Below are 14,113 nucleotides of genomic sequence, written 5' to 3'. Positions count from 1 at the left end.
TTTTGGGTGGTCCCAGCGGCCATCGGGGCGGGGGGCTCACGGGGGCCGCCCCCTCAGGGCTGCAGCCAGGCGCTGAGGTGGCCCTCGGCCAACGCGATGCCCAGCATGATGCCGCTGCCCAGCAGGAAGCCCGCGTTCTGCAGCACGAAGCGGCCCCACGTCCCCCCGCCGGGACCCCGCAGCACCTCGGGGAGCTGGGGCGGAGCGGGGGGCTCAGTGGGGCGCAGCTCGGCCCCCCGCCCCCAGCCCCGCCGGCCCTTACCATGTCAGCCAGAGCCACGTACAGGAAGGTGCCGGCGGTGGCGGTGAGGATCCACGGGGTGAGATGGGCCGCGTTCTGCCCCACGGCCGCCCCCACGGCCGCCCCCAGGCAGGAGAGCAGCGCCGAGAGCAGGTTGAGCAGCAGGAGGGTGCGGGGCGCCGTGCCTGCCTGCAGCAGCACCGCGAGGTCACCTGCGGGGAGAGGAGGTGTGGGCGTGGGGTGAGGGGTCCGGGGGGGGGGCTCGGGGCGGGGGGGGGGCCGAGCCCTTACCCAGCTCGTGGGGCAGCTCGTGGCACAGCACTGCCAGCGCGGTGCTGAGGCCGCTGGGGAGGCTGTGGGAGAAGGCAACGCCTGCGGGAAGAGGGGACCTCCGTGTCGGAGCGCTCAGCCCCGCGTCCCCACCGCGTTTCGCATCCCTCCGCGCAGCCCTGCCCCCGTGCTCCCGTCCCTTCGCCTCCTCGCACCCCCCGTGCGTCCTCATCCCCTCGTGCCCGCCCTGCCACCACCCGCAGCCCCCCCCCGCTGCCCACCGATGGCCAGCCCGTCGGTCAGGTTGTGGTCAGGTTGTGGATGCCGTCTCCCAGCACCACCATCCACGCCAGATCAGCGGCCGCGGGGTTGGGGGGCAAAGCGGGGCCGTGGGAGTGTCCGTGGTGGGGCCCGGGGGGGCCCTCGGGTTCCGCCTCCACCTCCGGGGCCGTCAGACAGCGCAGCTCGGCGCCTGCGGGTGGAGAGGGGCGCACGAGGTGCGACGGTGTCGGTGCGACGGCGCCGGGGGGTGGGGGGGGGTCTTACCGCCTGGCAGCGCGGCCGGGACCCCCGCGGCCGCCTCGGGGGTCTCTCCGTGGGGACGGGGCTGGGAGGAGAGCAGAGGCGATGGGCACAGCGGGACTCAGCGGTGCCCCCGCGCCCTCCCGGTGCCCGCGGTTCCCACCGTGGTGGCACGGCGACGGCGCAGCATTCCCAGCAGCAGCTCCAGCAGCAGCAGCGCGTAGATTCCCCCCAGCACCGCCAGGCCCTGCAGCACCGCCCGCAGCACCGCCGGCGGCTCCTGGTGCTGCCCCTGAGCCTGCGGTGGGTTTGAGGGCTCAGGGCCGTGCCGCTCCGTGCCGCCCGCCCCGCTGCCCTGGGGGTACCTACGTGGGGCCAGAGGTGCAGCAGGGCGTCCCCGCAGAGCGTCCCCACCGCCAGCGCCACCAGGAAGGAGAGCAGAGCGCGGAGCTGCCCGAGGCTCAGCAGCGGCACCACGGCCACGGCCACGGCCGACGGAACGCTGATGAAGGCGACGGCCAGCAGAGCCCAACCCAGAGCTGCGAGGGGGTGGGGTGAGGATGGGGACGTCGGGACCAGGGATGTGGAGGTGGGGATGCGGGGCTGTGGGGTGGAGGAGCACAGAAGGGGGCTGAAGGAAGATGGGGACCCGGGGTGGGGCTGTGGGATGGGGATGTGGGATTGGGGATGGGGGGCGATGGGGATGGGAGGATGGGGACCAAGGGGTGGGGACTGGAGGACAGGCAGCTTGTGCGTGGGGATGGAGGCAAGGGGGACTCGGGGACGAGCAGCTCAGCGCTGGGGGCCCAGGACAGAGCCCGCGTTGGGGTTACCTGGCCACAGGGCCCCCCCCGGTGGGGACCACGTCACCTCGTCGCGGTGGTGGATGCAGACGCGGCTGTCGATCTGGTAGAGCAGCGCGGGGCAGAGCAGCGTGAACTGCTGCGGGGTGAGCTGCGAGGCCGCGTCCAAGCCGAAGTTCAGCAGCAGCTGCGTCACATTGAGGCACTGCGGGTGGGGGATGCTCAGGGCTGGGGGGCTCCACGCGGACTCCGCAGCCCCCAGCCCAACTCACGGAGTCGTGTGCGTGGTCGTATCCGGAGTGGTCCAGGCCCAGCATGCGGCCCAGCAGCCCCAAGCTGGAAGGGTCCATCTGGGGGGGGTGGGGGGCACCGTGGCCCCCAGGAGTGGTCCTGGGACTGGGGGGCTCCGTCCAGGTGGGTGCGGGGCTGTGGGGGTGGGAGTGGGGTGAACCTCCGGGGGGGGGGGGGGGGAACGGAGCACAGGGTGGGGTGAGGATAACAGGGGGGGGGGGGGATCTGTGAGAGGGACACCGGGGGCTTCCTCTATCGGGGGGGGGGGGGGATATCAAAGGGAAGGAGTGGGGGAGGAACGAGAGAGGGGTGTGAATGGGGAGCACTGGGGGTGTGGGTACCGGGAAGGGGCGTGCGGGGGGGGAAGGGGGGTACCGGGGGGAGCACCTGGGGGGGGGGTCCCGGGGGGGCACCTGGGGGGGGGGGTCCCTGGCAGCCTCCCCGCTGCCGTGCTCCCAGGCCGGGTGCCGGTGCCGGTGCCGCTCCTCCTGCACCTCCAGGAGGTCGAGGTGGCTGACGTGGCCGTGTCCCATCTCCTCGTGCTGGATGCGCACCACCTGCACCCTGCCGAGCCCCAGGCTGCCCAGCAGCCGCGCCAACCCCGCCGACGGCAGCGTCCCGTTGGCTCCGTACAGCCCGAAGAGCTGCTGCAGGTAATAGCCGTGCTCCTGCGCAGCGTCTTCGGGAAGCGCCGACGGCTCCGCTTCCCCCCGAGCCCCCGCGGCTCCCAGCAGCGGCAGCAGCCACGCACACAGCAGCAGCAGAAGCCCGGGGGGGCGCGGGGATCCCGGGGTCCCGGCGGGAGAGCTGGGGGTTGGGGAGAAGCGGCGTCAGCGTGGGGCCGTCGGGGCGCCCGCGGTCGCGGGTTCCAACCCCTCCCCGTGCCTCAGTTTCCCCGTGCCCCCCACATACGCACCCCGCTGCCATCCGTCCGTCCGTCTGTCCGTCCGTCCGTCCGCCCGAGGGGGCGGCTGCGAAGGAACAGACGGCCTCAGGATCCCGACCCACGGCCACGCGTCCGGTCCGGGGCTTTGGGGAGGGGCGGGACACGAGGTGCTGCGACCCCCGTGGGGACAGCGCTGGGGGGGGGACACGCGGTGCCGCTCGTCCTTGGCGGAGGTTTTGCAACCGGGCAGCTTTTGTGGCGGCAGTTAATGTTTCACCGCGCAGGGAGATAACGGGGGTTGGGGGGGCCCGGCCGCCCCCCCAGCGGGGCACAGGCACCCCCACCCCCAAAACAGCCTATGGCCGCAGCGCCCCCCCCCCCCCCCCCCATTCCCCTGCCCTACGGCCGGGATGCGGGGAGCAGCCCCCCCCTCCGGGTCCGGGAGCCCCAACCCCAGTGCGGGAACAGGGGGTTGGGGGTGGGGAGGGGCACAGGGAGGTGCCGTGGGGTCCCCCCACCTCTTTCACGTGGTCCAACGCAGTGGGGCTGGGGACAGGCACAACCCCCCCCCCCGCTTCACTCCTCTGCAGTGCGGGGTCCCCCACGCGCCCCCCCCAGTCCGAGCCAACCCCCCCCCGCGGGGCACGTGGTGCTCGGTGTCACCCAGTGCCGGTTCCATCCCGCGTCGGAATCCTCTGCATCCCCCCCCGCCGCCCCCCCAGCGCTCACCTGGAGATCAGGAAGGGGCGCTGCGCCGCCTGGGGGGGCCGGGGGGAGCACAGCTGACCGCCCCCGTCCCCGAGCTGCAGCCGCGCCGACTGCTGCGCCCCAACCGGGGGAGGGGGGGGGGGGCCAAGGGTCACCTGTGCAAACCCAACCCCGGGAGCGGCCGCGGGGGGGGGCGGGCCCAACGGCTGCGCGGGGCACGGAGCCCCCCCGGACAGTGGGAACAGAGCAGGCGAGGCGTGGGGGGGGGGGGGGGGGGGGAATTCCACCTTTATTGACACCCCCAAAAAGCCGCGGCTGGGGGCGGCTTGGGGGACGTGGGGCTGCGCCCCCCCCCGGTCACAGGGCTGCCATGCAGCTCAGCCCCTCCTGGCCAGGACTCGGCACGGGGTGGGGGGGGGGGGGGGGGGGTCCCCAGGCTGTAGGCTGGGGGGGGTGCTGGGGGCCGGGCCCCCCCCGCAGCACAGTCCGGACCTGTTATCTCTTGCTGCTTCTCCGGGTCTCTTTGCCGTTGCTGACGGGGCCGGGGGGGCCGGGGGGGTGCCCAGGTTGGCTGCGGGTGATGCGGCCGCTGGGGGGGTGCGCGGGGGCGCTGGGGGGGTGCGCGGGACCCCCGGGGCTCAGCCCGTTTCCATTCTGGCTGTCGGGGGCTGCGGCTGTGGCCGGGGGGGGGCCCGGGGTGCTCTGTGGGGCGGCCGTCGTCGCATTCTCATTTGGGGTCTGTGGGGGCAGACGGCAGTGGGGTGGGGTGGGGGTGCAACGCCATCATCCCCCCCAAATGTCCCCATCCTCCATGAAATGCCCCCAACCCACCACACAAATCTCACCCCCTCAAAGCCTCCACGAAGTCCCCATTCTTCCCAGATGCCCCCATCCACCCCAAACATCCCCGCTGGTTTCACTTCTCCCCGATATCCCCCCCCACCCGCTCCCAACACCCCCCAACGTTCCCATCCCCCACAACGCCCCCATCCCCTCCAGACGTCCCCAATCGCCCCCCTTCCTGCCGTCCCCCCCCCCATCTCAGCACCCCACTCACCCCTTTGCTCTGCTGTGCCACGTATTCGGGGTTGGGCTCGCTGAAGTTGGGCACCTCGGAGTACACCATGCAGAACCTGCGGGGAGGGGGGCGGTGGGACCCAGCCTGCCCCGACCCCCCCCACGCCCCCTGACCCCCCCTGACCCCCCCCGGCCTCCATACTCGCCAATCTTCTGCAGGTCTCCTCCGCGCCCCGTGTACAGCGTCAGGCAGCCCTTGAAGACGGAGGCGTAGCTGTGGGTGCAGGGATGGGGCTGTCAGTGGGGTGGGGGGGATCCCACAGTTATAGGGGCCTACAGATACGGGGCCCCAGTAGGTGCAGGGTCCCGTAGATACAGGGTTCCACGGATATGGGGTCCAATAGTATGGGGCTCCATAGTTATGGGATCCTACAGGTATAGGGTCCCAATAGGTGCGGGGGTCGCCTACTTGTGGGGTTCTACAGATGCAAGGTCCCAGTCTTACAGGGTCCCGCAGGTACAGGGTCCCAACAGATGGGGGGTCCCATGGGGTCCTACAGACGGGGGGTCCCGTACCCCTTGGTGAGGCGGATGATGTCCCCTGGCTGGATGAGGTTCCCCACGTCGTCCCACACGGAGATGTTGATGCTGCCCGTCTTGTCGGCCACTTTACACGTCCGCACCTCGTGGCCGTCCTTCGTCTTCGTCACACGGCCTTTTTTTTTGGGGGGGGGGGGATCGGGGTCAGGGCTGGAGGGGTCCGGGGGGGGTCTGGGGGTTGAGGCTGGGGATGGAGGGGGGCACCCACCCGTCTCCAGGACAATGAAGATGAGGTTGAGGTTCTTCAGCCCCGGTTTGATGTCCTTCACGAAGGTCTCGGTGCTCATGGTGCCGGGGGGGGCCCTGCGGTGATGGGGCTGTCAGTGGGGGGGGGGGGGGGGGACGGAACGGAACCGGTACCGGGGTATCAGGGATGGGGGGAGCACTGGGGGGACAGCGGGATGTGGGGGGGCGGGACGGGCAACGGGATACCGAAGCGGGGGGGACTCGAGGGCACTGATGGGCACCGGGGATGGGGATGGGGGGGGGGGGGGGCACAGGGACCGGAACACCGAGGGGGCACCGGTCGGGCAAGAGCTGGACCGGGAGAGTGCGGGCAGAGTTCGTGAGGGGAACATCGGGACCGGGACCCCAGTGGGGGACGGAAGGGGGCACCGGAACATCGCGGTGGGGGTGGGAGGGGACCGAGGAGCAGCGGGTTGGGGCCGTCGGGCGGCCCCGCAGGAGCACGGCGACCGCACGGTTGGGCCGGGACCGCCGGGGTCAGGCGCTGTGGCTCCGGGGATGGCGGCACCGGGCCTCCTCCGCCCTTCCACCCCACCGCCAGGGGGCGCTCTCGCCCCGCCCCGCCACCCATCGCGGCCCCCCCCGCCCGCTGACCTGCCGGAGCGCCGCCGCCGCGGGCATTCCCGGAAGTGGCCCCGCCACCGCGGGTCGCAGCCAATCAGTGCGCAGCGCGCCGCGAACGTCCCACGCCTTCGACCAATAGCAGCGCCGGGAGGGCGGGACAAGGGGGCGTGGATAGCCGGGTCGTCCCGCCTTTCCCCCGCTCGGCGCCGGCGCTCACAGCGCGACCATCGAGTTCAGCGCTCAGAGCGCCGCTTCCGGTCCGCAGCGGGGCGGCAGCTTCCGGCGGGGCGGGGGTCGCGTAGCAGCGCGCCGGGGCCGGGCGGGGGCAGGAGGTGAGAGCGGGGCTGCGGCGTGAGGGCCGGGGGGAGACGGGCCGGGGGGAGCGGGGCGGAGGGGCGGAGCTCCGGCAGAGAGGCCCGGCCCGGGTTGGGCCCCGCGGCCTTGGGCCGCTCCCTTTGCCCGGGGCCCCGTCGGGGCCGTCGGAGCGGCGTTCGGTGGCGCGGCGGAGGGGCTGCCGGGGGCCGCGCTCGGCGCGAAGGGCCCAGGGGGGTCCGGGAGGGGGGATGGGCCGCTCGTAGCGTCCCGCCGCCCCCCGACGCGGGGCTGCCCGGCACCCGGGGCTCCTTCGTTCCCGGCGGTTCTGTCCGCTCCCCGCGGCGCTGCGAGATTTGTGTCGGAAATCGCCTTTGGCAGAGATGCGTTCAGCGACGTTGCGTAACGACGAGGACGCGATTCACCGGCAGCAGCCGGGCTCCGCGCGGCGGCGATGCGCGGAGGGGGGGGGGGGGGGTTCGTCCCCGCGGGGGGGCAGGGCTGCGCACGGCGCCGCTCCCTGCCCCGCTCATTTTCCCTTCCTGTTTCTCTCCCCTGCCCTCAGATCCCTCGGGCCTCCCAGCTCTCCGTCGGCGGCGGCTCACGGCCTCGAAGAGCGATGTTTGTGTTGTGAGAGGAGGAAGGGGAAAAGATGGGCCACTGGGAGAACCTCCCTGGAAAGAGTGACCCAACGCCAGCCCTGCCTCTGCGCCGCTCAGGGAGGAATTCTGCCGCGGAAGGTAAAGCAGCCCAGATCTCTCCTTTGCTTCTCCTATGAGGGAAGTTGAGGGCTGGGCTTGTTTAGCCTGGGAAAGGCAAGGCTCATCTCATGGTGGCCTTCCAGCACTTGAAGGGAGCGGATAAACAAGAGGGGAACGGCTGTTGGTGAGGGTGGGTGCTGACAGGACAGGGGGGAATGGTCTTAAAGTGAGACAGGGGAGGTTGAGGTTGGATATGAGGAGGAAGTTTTTCACACACAGGGCGGTGAGGCACTGGCACAGGTTGCCCACGGAGGCTGTGGATGCCCCAGCCCTGCAGGCATTCAAGGCCAGGCTGGATGTGGCTCTGGGCAGCCTGGGCTGCTGGCTGGTGACCTGCACACAGCAGGGGTTGGAACTGATGAGTGCTGTGGGCCTTTGCAACCCAGGGCATCCTATGATATGATTCTGTTTTCCTGTATCTGTGTGCAGGCTGTGGGTTTCTTCTCCCACACCTGGGGTCTGGGGCACGTGAAGGGCTGCTGCTCGCCATGCAGGCCCAGCGCTGCCTGCTCAGGGAGCTCTGGAGCTGCAGTTTTGCTCCTCAGGTTCTCCATGGCTCCATGTGCAAACCCTGTGCGAGTCCCTCTGCAGCTGGTGGTGCGGCTGTTCCTGCAGCTGCTCAGCCTCTGCTGTGGCAGATTTATGCAGATCACTGTTTGGAGACCTGAGTGCAAGGCAGAGGTCTGGGCCCGGCAAGGGACGCAGATTTGTTCTCATGCTGCTGAAGGACCTTTGGTGGGAGTCAATGTCTGCGGGAAACAGAAAAATCTTGCTTAAATTTCAGAGAGTCGCCGGTTTCAGAGTCCTGCCAAACTGGATTGCAGAACTGCCCCTGCCTGATTTCTGCATCCCTGCTTTCAATTGGAGCTCTGGAACAAGAAAAGCAGACGCTGGAATTTCCAGAGCTCTCTCAAAAAGCCAAATTCGCTGCGATTCGTGGCGAAGGAGCTTTGCTAACCAAAGCTGCAGGCAGACGCGGTGCTTTGGGAAAGCGTCCCAAAAGCTGGCAGGGATTCCTGCAGGCAGAGCAGAGCCTCGCGAGGAGCTGGAGGTGGGAGGGGGGGAGCGGGGCAGCCCGGATCCCCCCCGCTTTGCCCCGATCTGCCGGCTTGGTGCTGGGCCAAGCGCCGCCTGTGTGGGCTGGGTGCTGGGAGGCAGGAGCCGCTGCCTGCTGGGTGCGATCCCCGCCGCTCTGCTGGGAGGTCGGGCTGCTCAGCAGCTGTGCGCTCAGAGCGAAGGCGTGAAGCTCTTTGGTTTCCCTGTGTCGTGTGGGGCAACGCGGCCCGGCTGAGTTTCATTTTGGGCTTCCCGTCTCCTTGGCACCGTAGGAGCAGGCTGGAAAACGGCGTGCGGTGGAGCTGCTCGGCTGCAGCCTGCGCGGGTCTGCGTGGAGCCGTCACTGCGAGCGCAGCAGGGCCGCATTCCTGCCCCTGGCTTTTCCAGGGCGCCCTTTCCTCCCGACCCCAGGGCCGCGGCGCGAGCCGTGCCGCATTCCTCAGCTCTCTGCAGTTTGCAGGATGTCAGAGCGCCGCGCTGCTGCCGGAGTGCGGGCGCTGCGGGGCGCTGCGGGGCGGACGGGGCTGGAGCGGCCCTGGGAGCTCCGCCTGGTGCTCGGCGCCTCGCTCGGCTCCCGGCTGGCTTCCCGGGGGCAGGAAGGTGGGCAGGGCGCCGTGGGCTGCGGCAGAAAGGGCCGAGCTTCCAGCCGACGTCTGGCGGCCGTGAATCCCGCGCACGGGGCTCAGGCGCATGGAGTTGGGGTTTGGGAGGCGCTCCTTGTGCGTTTTGGTGCCGGAGGAGGTGGGCAGTGGGGGAAGAAGCCACGGCGGAGGAGCTGCGTGGTTTGCGCTCGCTGCGCTCTGGGCTTTTAATTAAATGTTAGTCATTATTTGCTGTGCGTTTTGCCCGCGGCCTCCGGAATCAAAGCAGCAGCATTGAGACTTCGTGCGCGGCGCTCGGTTGCCGTTGGCGTCGCCGTTAAGCGCTCAAAGGCTGTGGGAAGGTCCTCTGGGGGCTGCAGAGTGGTTCTGGGGCGCGGGCCCACAATGAACCGTCGGCTTTCCGAGCACAGACTGCGGAAGGAACGAATTAACGCTGCGACCATTGTTTAAAAGCACGGCCGTGAGCTCAGCAGCGCTGCTCGAGGGGGTGGCGACCTCCGAAGGGTTGGGAGGCGAGAACCAAGGCGCTCCGTAGCGCCGAAAACCAATCGAGCTTCAGTTGGGTTGCGGCCGGCGTCGGATCCGTGCGGGAATCCCAGCGGAGGCCGCAGCGGCGCGGGCAGAGCGCGGCGCTGCGGACGGAGGGCGAGAGCGGCGGGGGGCGCGCGGGGCTGCGGGGCTGCAGGGCGGCCGGGACTCGCAGGGGCCGTCGGCTCTGGGCGGAACCTCCGTCCTCCTCCCGCGGAGCTCCGTGTGGGGCCGCCCGGGCCGGGGCAGGATCCGCTGGCGGTGCCGAACTGCGGCTCCTTTAAGCCCCCGGGTCCCGTTTTCTCCCCTTGGAAGCCCTGCAGCCCCCAGGAGAAGCTCTGTGCTTCCTCACAGCAGGGAGCGGCGACAACAAAGCGCGGTGCCACAGAGCTCGCAGTGCGGGCTGTCGGACCGCCCCGGTCCTGGCTCTGAGCTGGGCTCCAGCTGCTGCACTGCGGCCCCTCTTGCATCCACGTGTTGTTTTTCCTCCCTTTTGCCCCCCTTTCCCGCTCGCTTTCTGGTTCCAGTTGTGTTTCTTTTGGCTCACAAAGCTGATAAAATCAGAAGATTCTCAAGAGTGCAGAACAGGTTTCTTGCGAAGTGCCAGGTACCGGCGCAGCCCCTCCTGTCCTCCCTGGGGAGCCCTGAGGACCTCTGCTCAGCGGTGGGTGCTGAGGAGGCTCTCATCAGCCTCCTGAGGGCCGTCCTGCAGCTGCGAGTGCATCTGGTGTCCCGCAGCTCAGTGCCACCGCAGGCTGTGCCGGCAGAGGTTGGGTTTCCAGCTCCTCGCTCAGGCATCACAGATGCTTTCAGCTCTCCTGCAAAAGGAGCCGAGCGCTGCTGGCTGCAGAGCTCTGCTTGATCTCTGGCAGAAGGGAGCAGCGGGGCTGAGGCACGAGGGGGATCCTGATGCCCTTGGGCTCACGCCGGTGCCGCAGAGCTTCTGGAGGAGGTTCTGGTGCCGCCTGTTTGGCAGCTGGTGTGGCTGGGGGTCAGATTCGTGCTCTGCCCTCTGCTCCCATCACTGCGGAGCGGCTGCCTGGCTTCGCCCTGCTGCTCGTCGGAGGGGTGATGCTGCACATCAGAGCTTTGGAGGCGAATGGTGATGAGAGCAGAGTTGGTGCCGGGCCCCAGAGGAGCTGGTGTGCCCGTTCTGCCCTTCCTGCAGGGTCTGCCCCTACCTGGAGGTGCTGGGATTTGCGGCTCCTAAAGAGGTGGGAAGGAACCGGGGCCAAGGAGATGAGTACCGTCCAAAGGTGCGGGGAGGATCGAGGCGAGCTGCCGGATGGGTTCTGGTGTTATCTGCATTGCAAACTGCACAGGGACTTCCCCCACCCCTCCTCCATCAAAGGAGCCCTTTGTGCTGCCTCCTGGCACTGAACGCTGGGTGTTGCTGAGCGCTGCTCCGGGCTGCCGCTGAGGGGCTCAGCACCTGAGAACCAACCCCAGCCTGCAGGGCTGCCTTCGCTCTCTGCTGCTGCTTTCCCTTCCACCCTGCAAACGGAGCCGGGTGAGAGGGGAAAAAAAACAAAACAGCGAGCAGGAAATGTGCAGCAGGATTGGTAACAAGGTGTGGGGGAGCAGAACGGAGGAGCAGAATGGAGGAGCAGAACGGAGGAGCAGCTCAGGGCAGCGGCTGCAGCTCCTGACCCCCGTCTTGTCCCGTCCGCAGGGTTCTGGCGCCGGTGATGAGCGATGGGGTATGATGTAGCACGCTTTCAGGGGGACGTTGATGAAGACCTTATCTGCCCCATCTGCAGCGGGGTCCTGGAGGAGCCGGTTCAGGTAGGTTTCCACCTGCAGACCTCCGGAAGTCTGGGGCAGGTGATGGGCAGCCCGGCGCGAGCTGAGCTCGGTGGGTTCCCGGTTTTCTTAGCTGCTCAGGAGGAGCCCAGGTGACCCACAGCCCTGGTGCCGGCGCGCTGCTCTGTGGGGCACAGCGGGGTTGGCAGCGTCCCTGCGCTCTGCAGCTCCAGCAGCCCCACGGGGCGCCAGCGTGCTGGGATTGGCGCCAGCCTGGGACCCCTTCTCTGCTCTTCAGGCCCTGTATTCCCCCAGCAGCATTCAGCTGTAGCCTCAGTGCCCAAATCCAGCCTCGCTTGAAACTGAGCAGGACTCAAACAGGATGGAGCCCATCGGTTTCCCACTTCATAACCGCCCGAGTCGGAGCTGTGCCTCCCCGGCTCCGAGTATCGCAGCCCTCCGCTCCTCTCCCCGCAGGCTCCTCACTGTGAGCACGCCTTCTGCAATGCCTGCATCACGCAGTGGTTCTCCCAGCAGCAGACCTGCCCCGTGGACCGCAGCGTGGTGACGGTCGCCCACCTCCGCCCCGTGCCGCGCATCATGCGCAACATGCTCTCCAAGCTGCAGATCACCTGCGACAATGCTGTGTTTGGCTGCACGGCCGTCGTGCGACTGGACAACCTGATGTCTCACCTCAACGACTGCGAGCACAACCCCAAGCGCCCTGTGACCTGCGAGCAGGGATGCGGGTGAGGACGGACGGGGCTGCGGTCTCCTTCTGGTCTGCTGAGGGATGCGGGGATGGCAGAGCGAGGGCCGCAGCGCAGGACGGGGCCCTGGGGCTGCTCTCTGCCCCCCTTTGCTGCAGGGGTGCACGGCGGGCTCTGAAGGCTGCAGAAAGGTTTTGCATCAAAGCCGTTTCCTTTTCGACTTGTTTCACAACCTGCGGCTCTTCAGCTCGCTGCTGGGCTTTGGGCGTCAGCTGTGGAAAGCAGGTGCCTTTGCACATCTTCCTGCAGCCGTTCCGGCCCAGGATGAGCTCCAGCGTGAGCTCTGCTCCCTCCTACGCGTCACCCAGAGCCAGGAGCAGTGGGTGGCAGCTCTGGCCCCGGCAGCTGTGCAGTCATTGCTGATGCTCTGCCCACTCAGGTGCTGTAACACCCAGCCAGGCACCAGCGCTGGCTCAGGGGCCGTCAGATGGAGGCAGTCTGGGTCAGGTCCGTGGGCTGCCTGCTGCTGTCAGCTTTGGGGGAGGAAGGACCCGGTGGTGGTTTCTTCCCACAGCCTCCCCTCCTGAACTCGTGGTGTTGCAGCGCTTCCTGGGCCTCTCCTCGAGTTCACCAACACTGGATTTGTTCTGGAAATTGTTTGTGCGCTTAAACCAAGTGCTCTGTTATGCAGTTCTGCATAATGTGGGGTCCCCACCTTTTTGTGTTGTTCCACAGCTTGGAAATGCCCAAGGACGAGCTGCCAAACCACAACTGCATCAAGCATTTAAGATCGGTGGTGCAGCAGCAGCAGACCAGGATTGCTGAGCTGGAGAAGACCTCAGCAGAGCACAAGCATCAGCTGGCAGAGCAGGTAGGTCTGCGGTGCCACCTGTGAGCCCAGCAAACGCCCACGGTGCTGCTGGACGTCCTGCCGCAGCCCCGCCATGCTCTTCCTCTCCTAGAAACGCGACATCCAGCTGCTGAAGGCCTACATGCGAGCCATCCGCAGCGTCAACCCCAACCTGCAGAACCTGGAGGAGACCATTGAATACAACGAGATCCTGGAGTGAGTGCTGGCTCTCGCGCCGCTCGGTGGGAGCTGGGGAGCGGGGCTGGGATGCAGGCAGGTTTGAGAGGGGGCGAAGGTGCCGCTGGAGAAGGAAACGCTGTGCGCCTTCCTGTGGGCCGTTTGTGCTGGGAGTGGCGCGAGCGGGTTGCACAACGGGTCCTGACCTTTGTGGTTCCTGCACCTGCATCCTGTCCAGGAGCAGGAAGCTGCCGCCTTCCTCCCTCCTCAGCAGAAAGATGGGAGGAAGCGAACCCGGTTCTGTTCCTCCTTCCTCTGCCTTCAGGAGGGAGGAAGGGCTCCGCCTGACAAAGCTGGTTAGAATGAGAGCTGGCGTTCCCCGAGCTGCTCCTGCTGTTCGGTGGCACTGAGTCCTCCCTGTGTCCCCAGGTGGGTGAACTCCCTGCAGCCCGCCCGCGTGACGCGGTGGGGCGGGATGATCTCCACGCCGGACGCCGTGCTGCAGGCCGTCATCAAACGCTCGCTGGTGGAGAGCGGCTGCCCCACGTCCATCATCAACGAGCTGATTGAGAACGCCCACGAGCGGAACTGGCCGCAGGGCCTGGCGACGCTGGAGACTCGTCAGATGAACCGGCGTTACTACGAGAACTACGTGGCCAAACGCATCCCCGGCAAGCAGGCCGTGGTGGTGATGGCCTGCGAGAACCAGCACATGGGTGAGGACATGGTGCTGGAGCCGGGGCTGGTGATGATCTTTGCACACGGAGTGGAGGAAATATAAAGGACGTTGGAAGAGCGATGCTTTGTGCTGAGGAGGGGGACGGGGCCGAGGCCCAGCCTGGATGCTCCCCGCGGCCGGGCTCGGCTCAGAGCTCCGCTGGCTGCTGCTCCCTCGCACCTCCTGCCCGAAACGATTCCACGCCCCCCGCAACCGCTGCATCCACCCCAGCCCGCCCCCGTTTGCCCCCTGCAGCTCCATTTTCCCACTTGATGTCTTCAGGGGGGCAGAGGAGGTCCAGCTGCTCCCCGGGTCCTGCTGGACTTCCAGCCCCTCGGCTGCTCCCCCCGGCTCACGCTGTGCCTGCGGCCCCCGGCTGCCCCCCTCCCTGTGCTCCGTGTTTTCTGCCCTGTGCTTGGCTGTGTCTGTCCCTGGGGGCCGGGCCCGGCCTCTCTTTCCCCATTGACCCTGAAGGCAGAGCTGGGCGCCCTGGGCGGGGGGAGCCGCG

At 68.4% G+C, this 14,113-nt stretch overlaps 3 protein-coding genes across 3 annotated transcripts; 1 reads left to right on the top strand and 2 right to left on the bottom strand.

The window, feature by feature from the left end:
* Positions 1–53: 53 nt before the first annotated feature.
* Positions 54–3,054, bottom strand: SLC39A5 (solute carrier family 39 member 5; the record flags this gene model as incomplete). The annotated part of the gene is given in 12 exon segments (XM_079547808.1): positions 54–194; positions 263–453; positions 533–613; positions 793–829; positions 832–983; positions 1,058–1,118; positions 1,197–1,331; positions 1,403–1,572; positions 1,867–2,041; positions 2,109–2,186; positions 2,469–2,934; positions 3,044–3,054. Coding segments are annotated over 12 exon segments (1,698 nt in total).
* Positions 3,055–4,213: 1,159 nt separating this feature from the next.
* Positions 4,214–5,625, bottom strand: NABP2 (nucleic acid binding protein 2; the record flags this gene model as incomplete). The annotated part of the gene is made up of 4 exons (XM_079547807.1): positions 4,214–4,459; positions 4,779–4,854; positions 4,941–5,012; positions 5,315–5,625. 4 exons carry the CDS (start codon positions 5,623–5,625, stop codon positions 4,217–4,219), a joined length of 702 nt encoding a protein of 233 aa, XP_079403933.1. The 3' UTR covers positions 4,214–4,216.
* Positions 5,626–11,102: 5,477 nt separating this feature from the next.
* Positions 11,103–13,668, top strand: RNF41 (ring finger protein 41; the record flags this gene model as incomplete). Its single annotated transcript, XM_079547776.1, has 5 exons — positions 11,103–11,192; positions 11,628–11,899; positions 12,596–12,731; positions 12,823–12,926; positions 13,317–13,668. 5 exons carry the CDS (start codon positions 11,103–11,105, stop codon positions 13,666–13,668), a joined length of 954 nt encoding a protein of 317 aa, XP_079403902.1.
* Positions 13,669–14,113: the final 445 nt, after the last annotated feature.

Source organism: Tetrao urogallus, assembly GCF_951394365.1.
Source record: "Tetrao urogallus genome assembly, chromosome: 31".
In the NCBI taxonomy this organism is placed as follows: domain Eukaryota; kingdom Metazoa; phylum Chordata; class Aves; order Galliformes; family Phasianidae; genus Tetrao; species Tetrao urogallus.
This window is presented reverse-complemented; position numbering and strand designations above follow the sequence as displayed.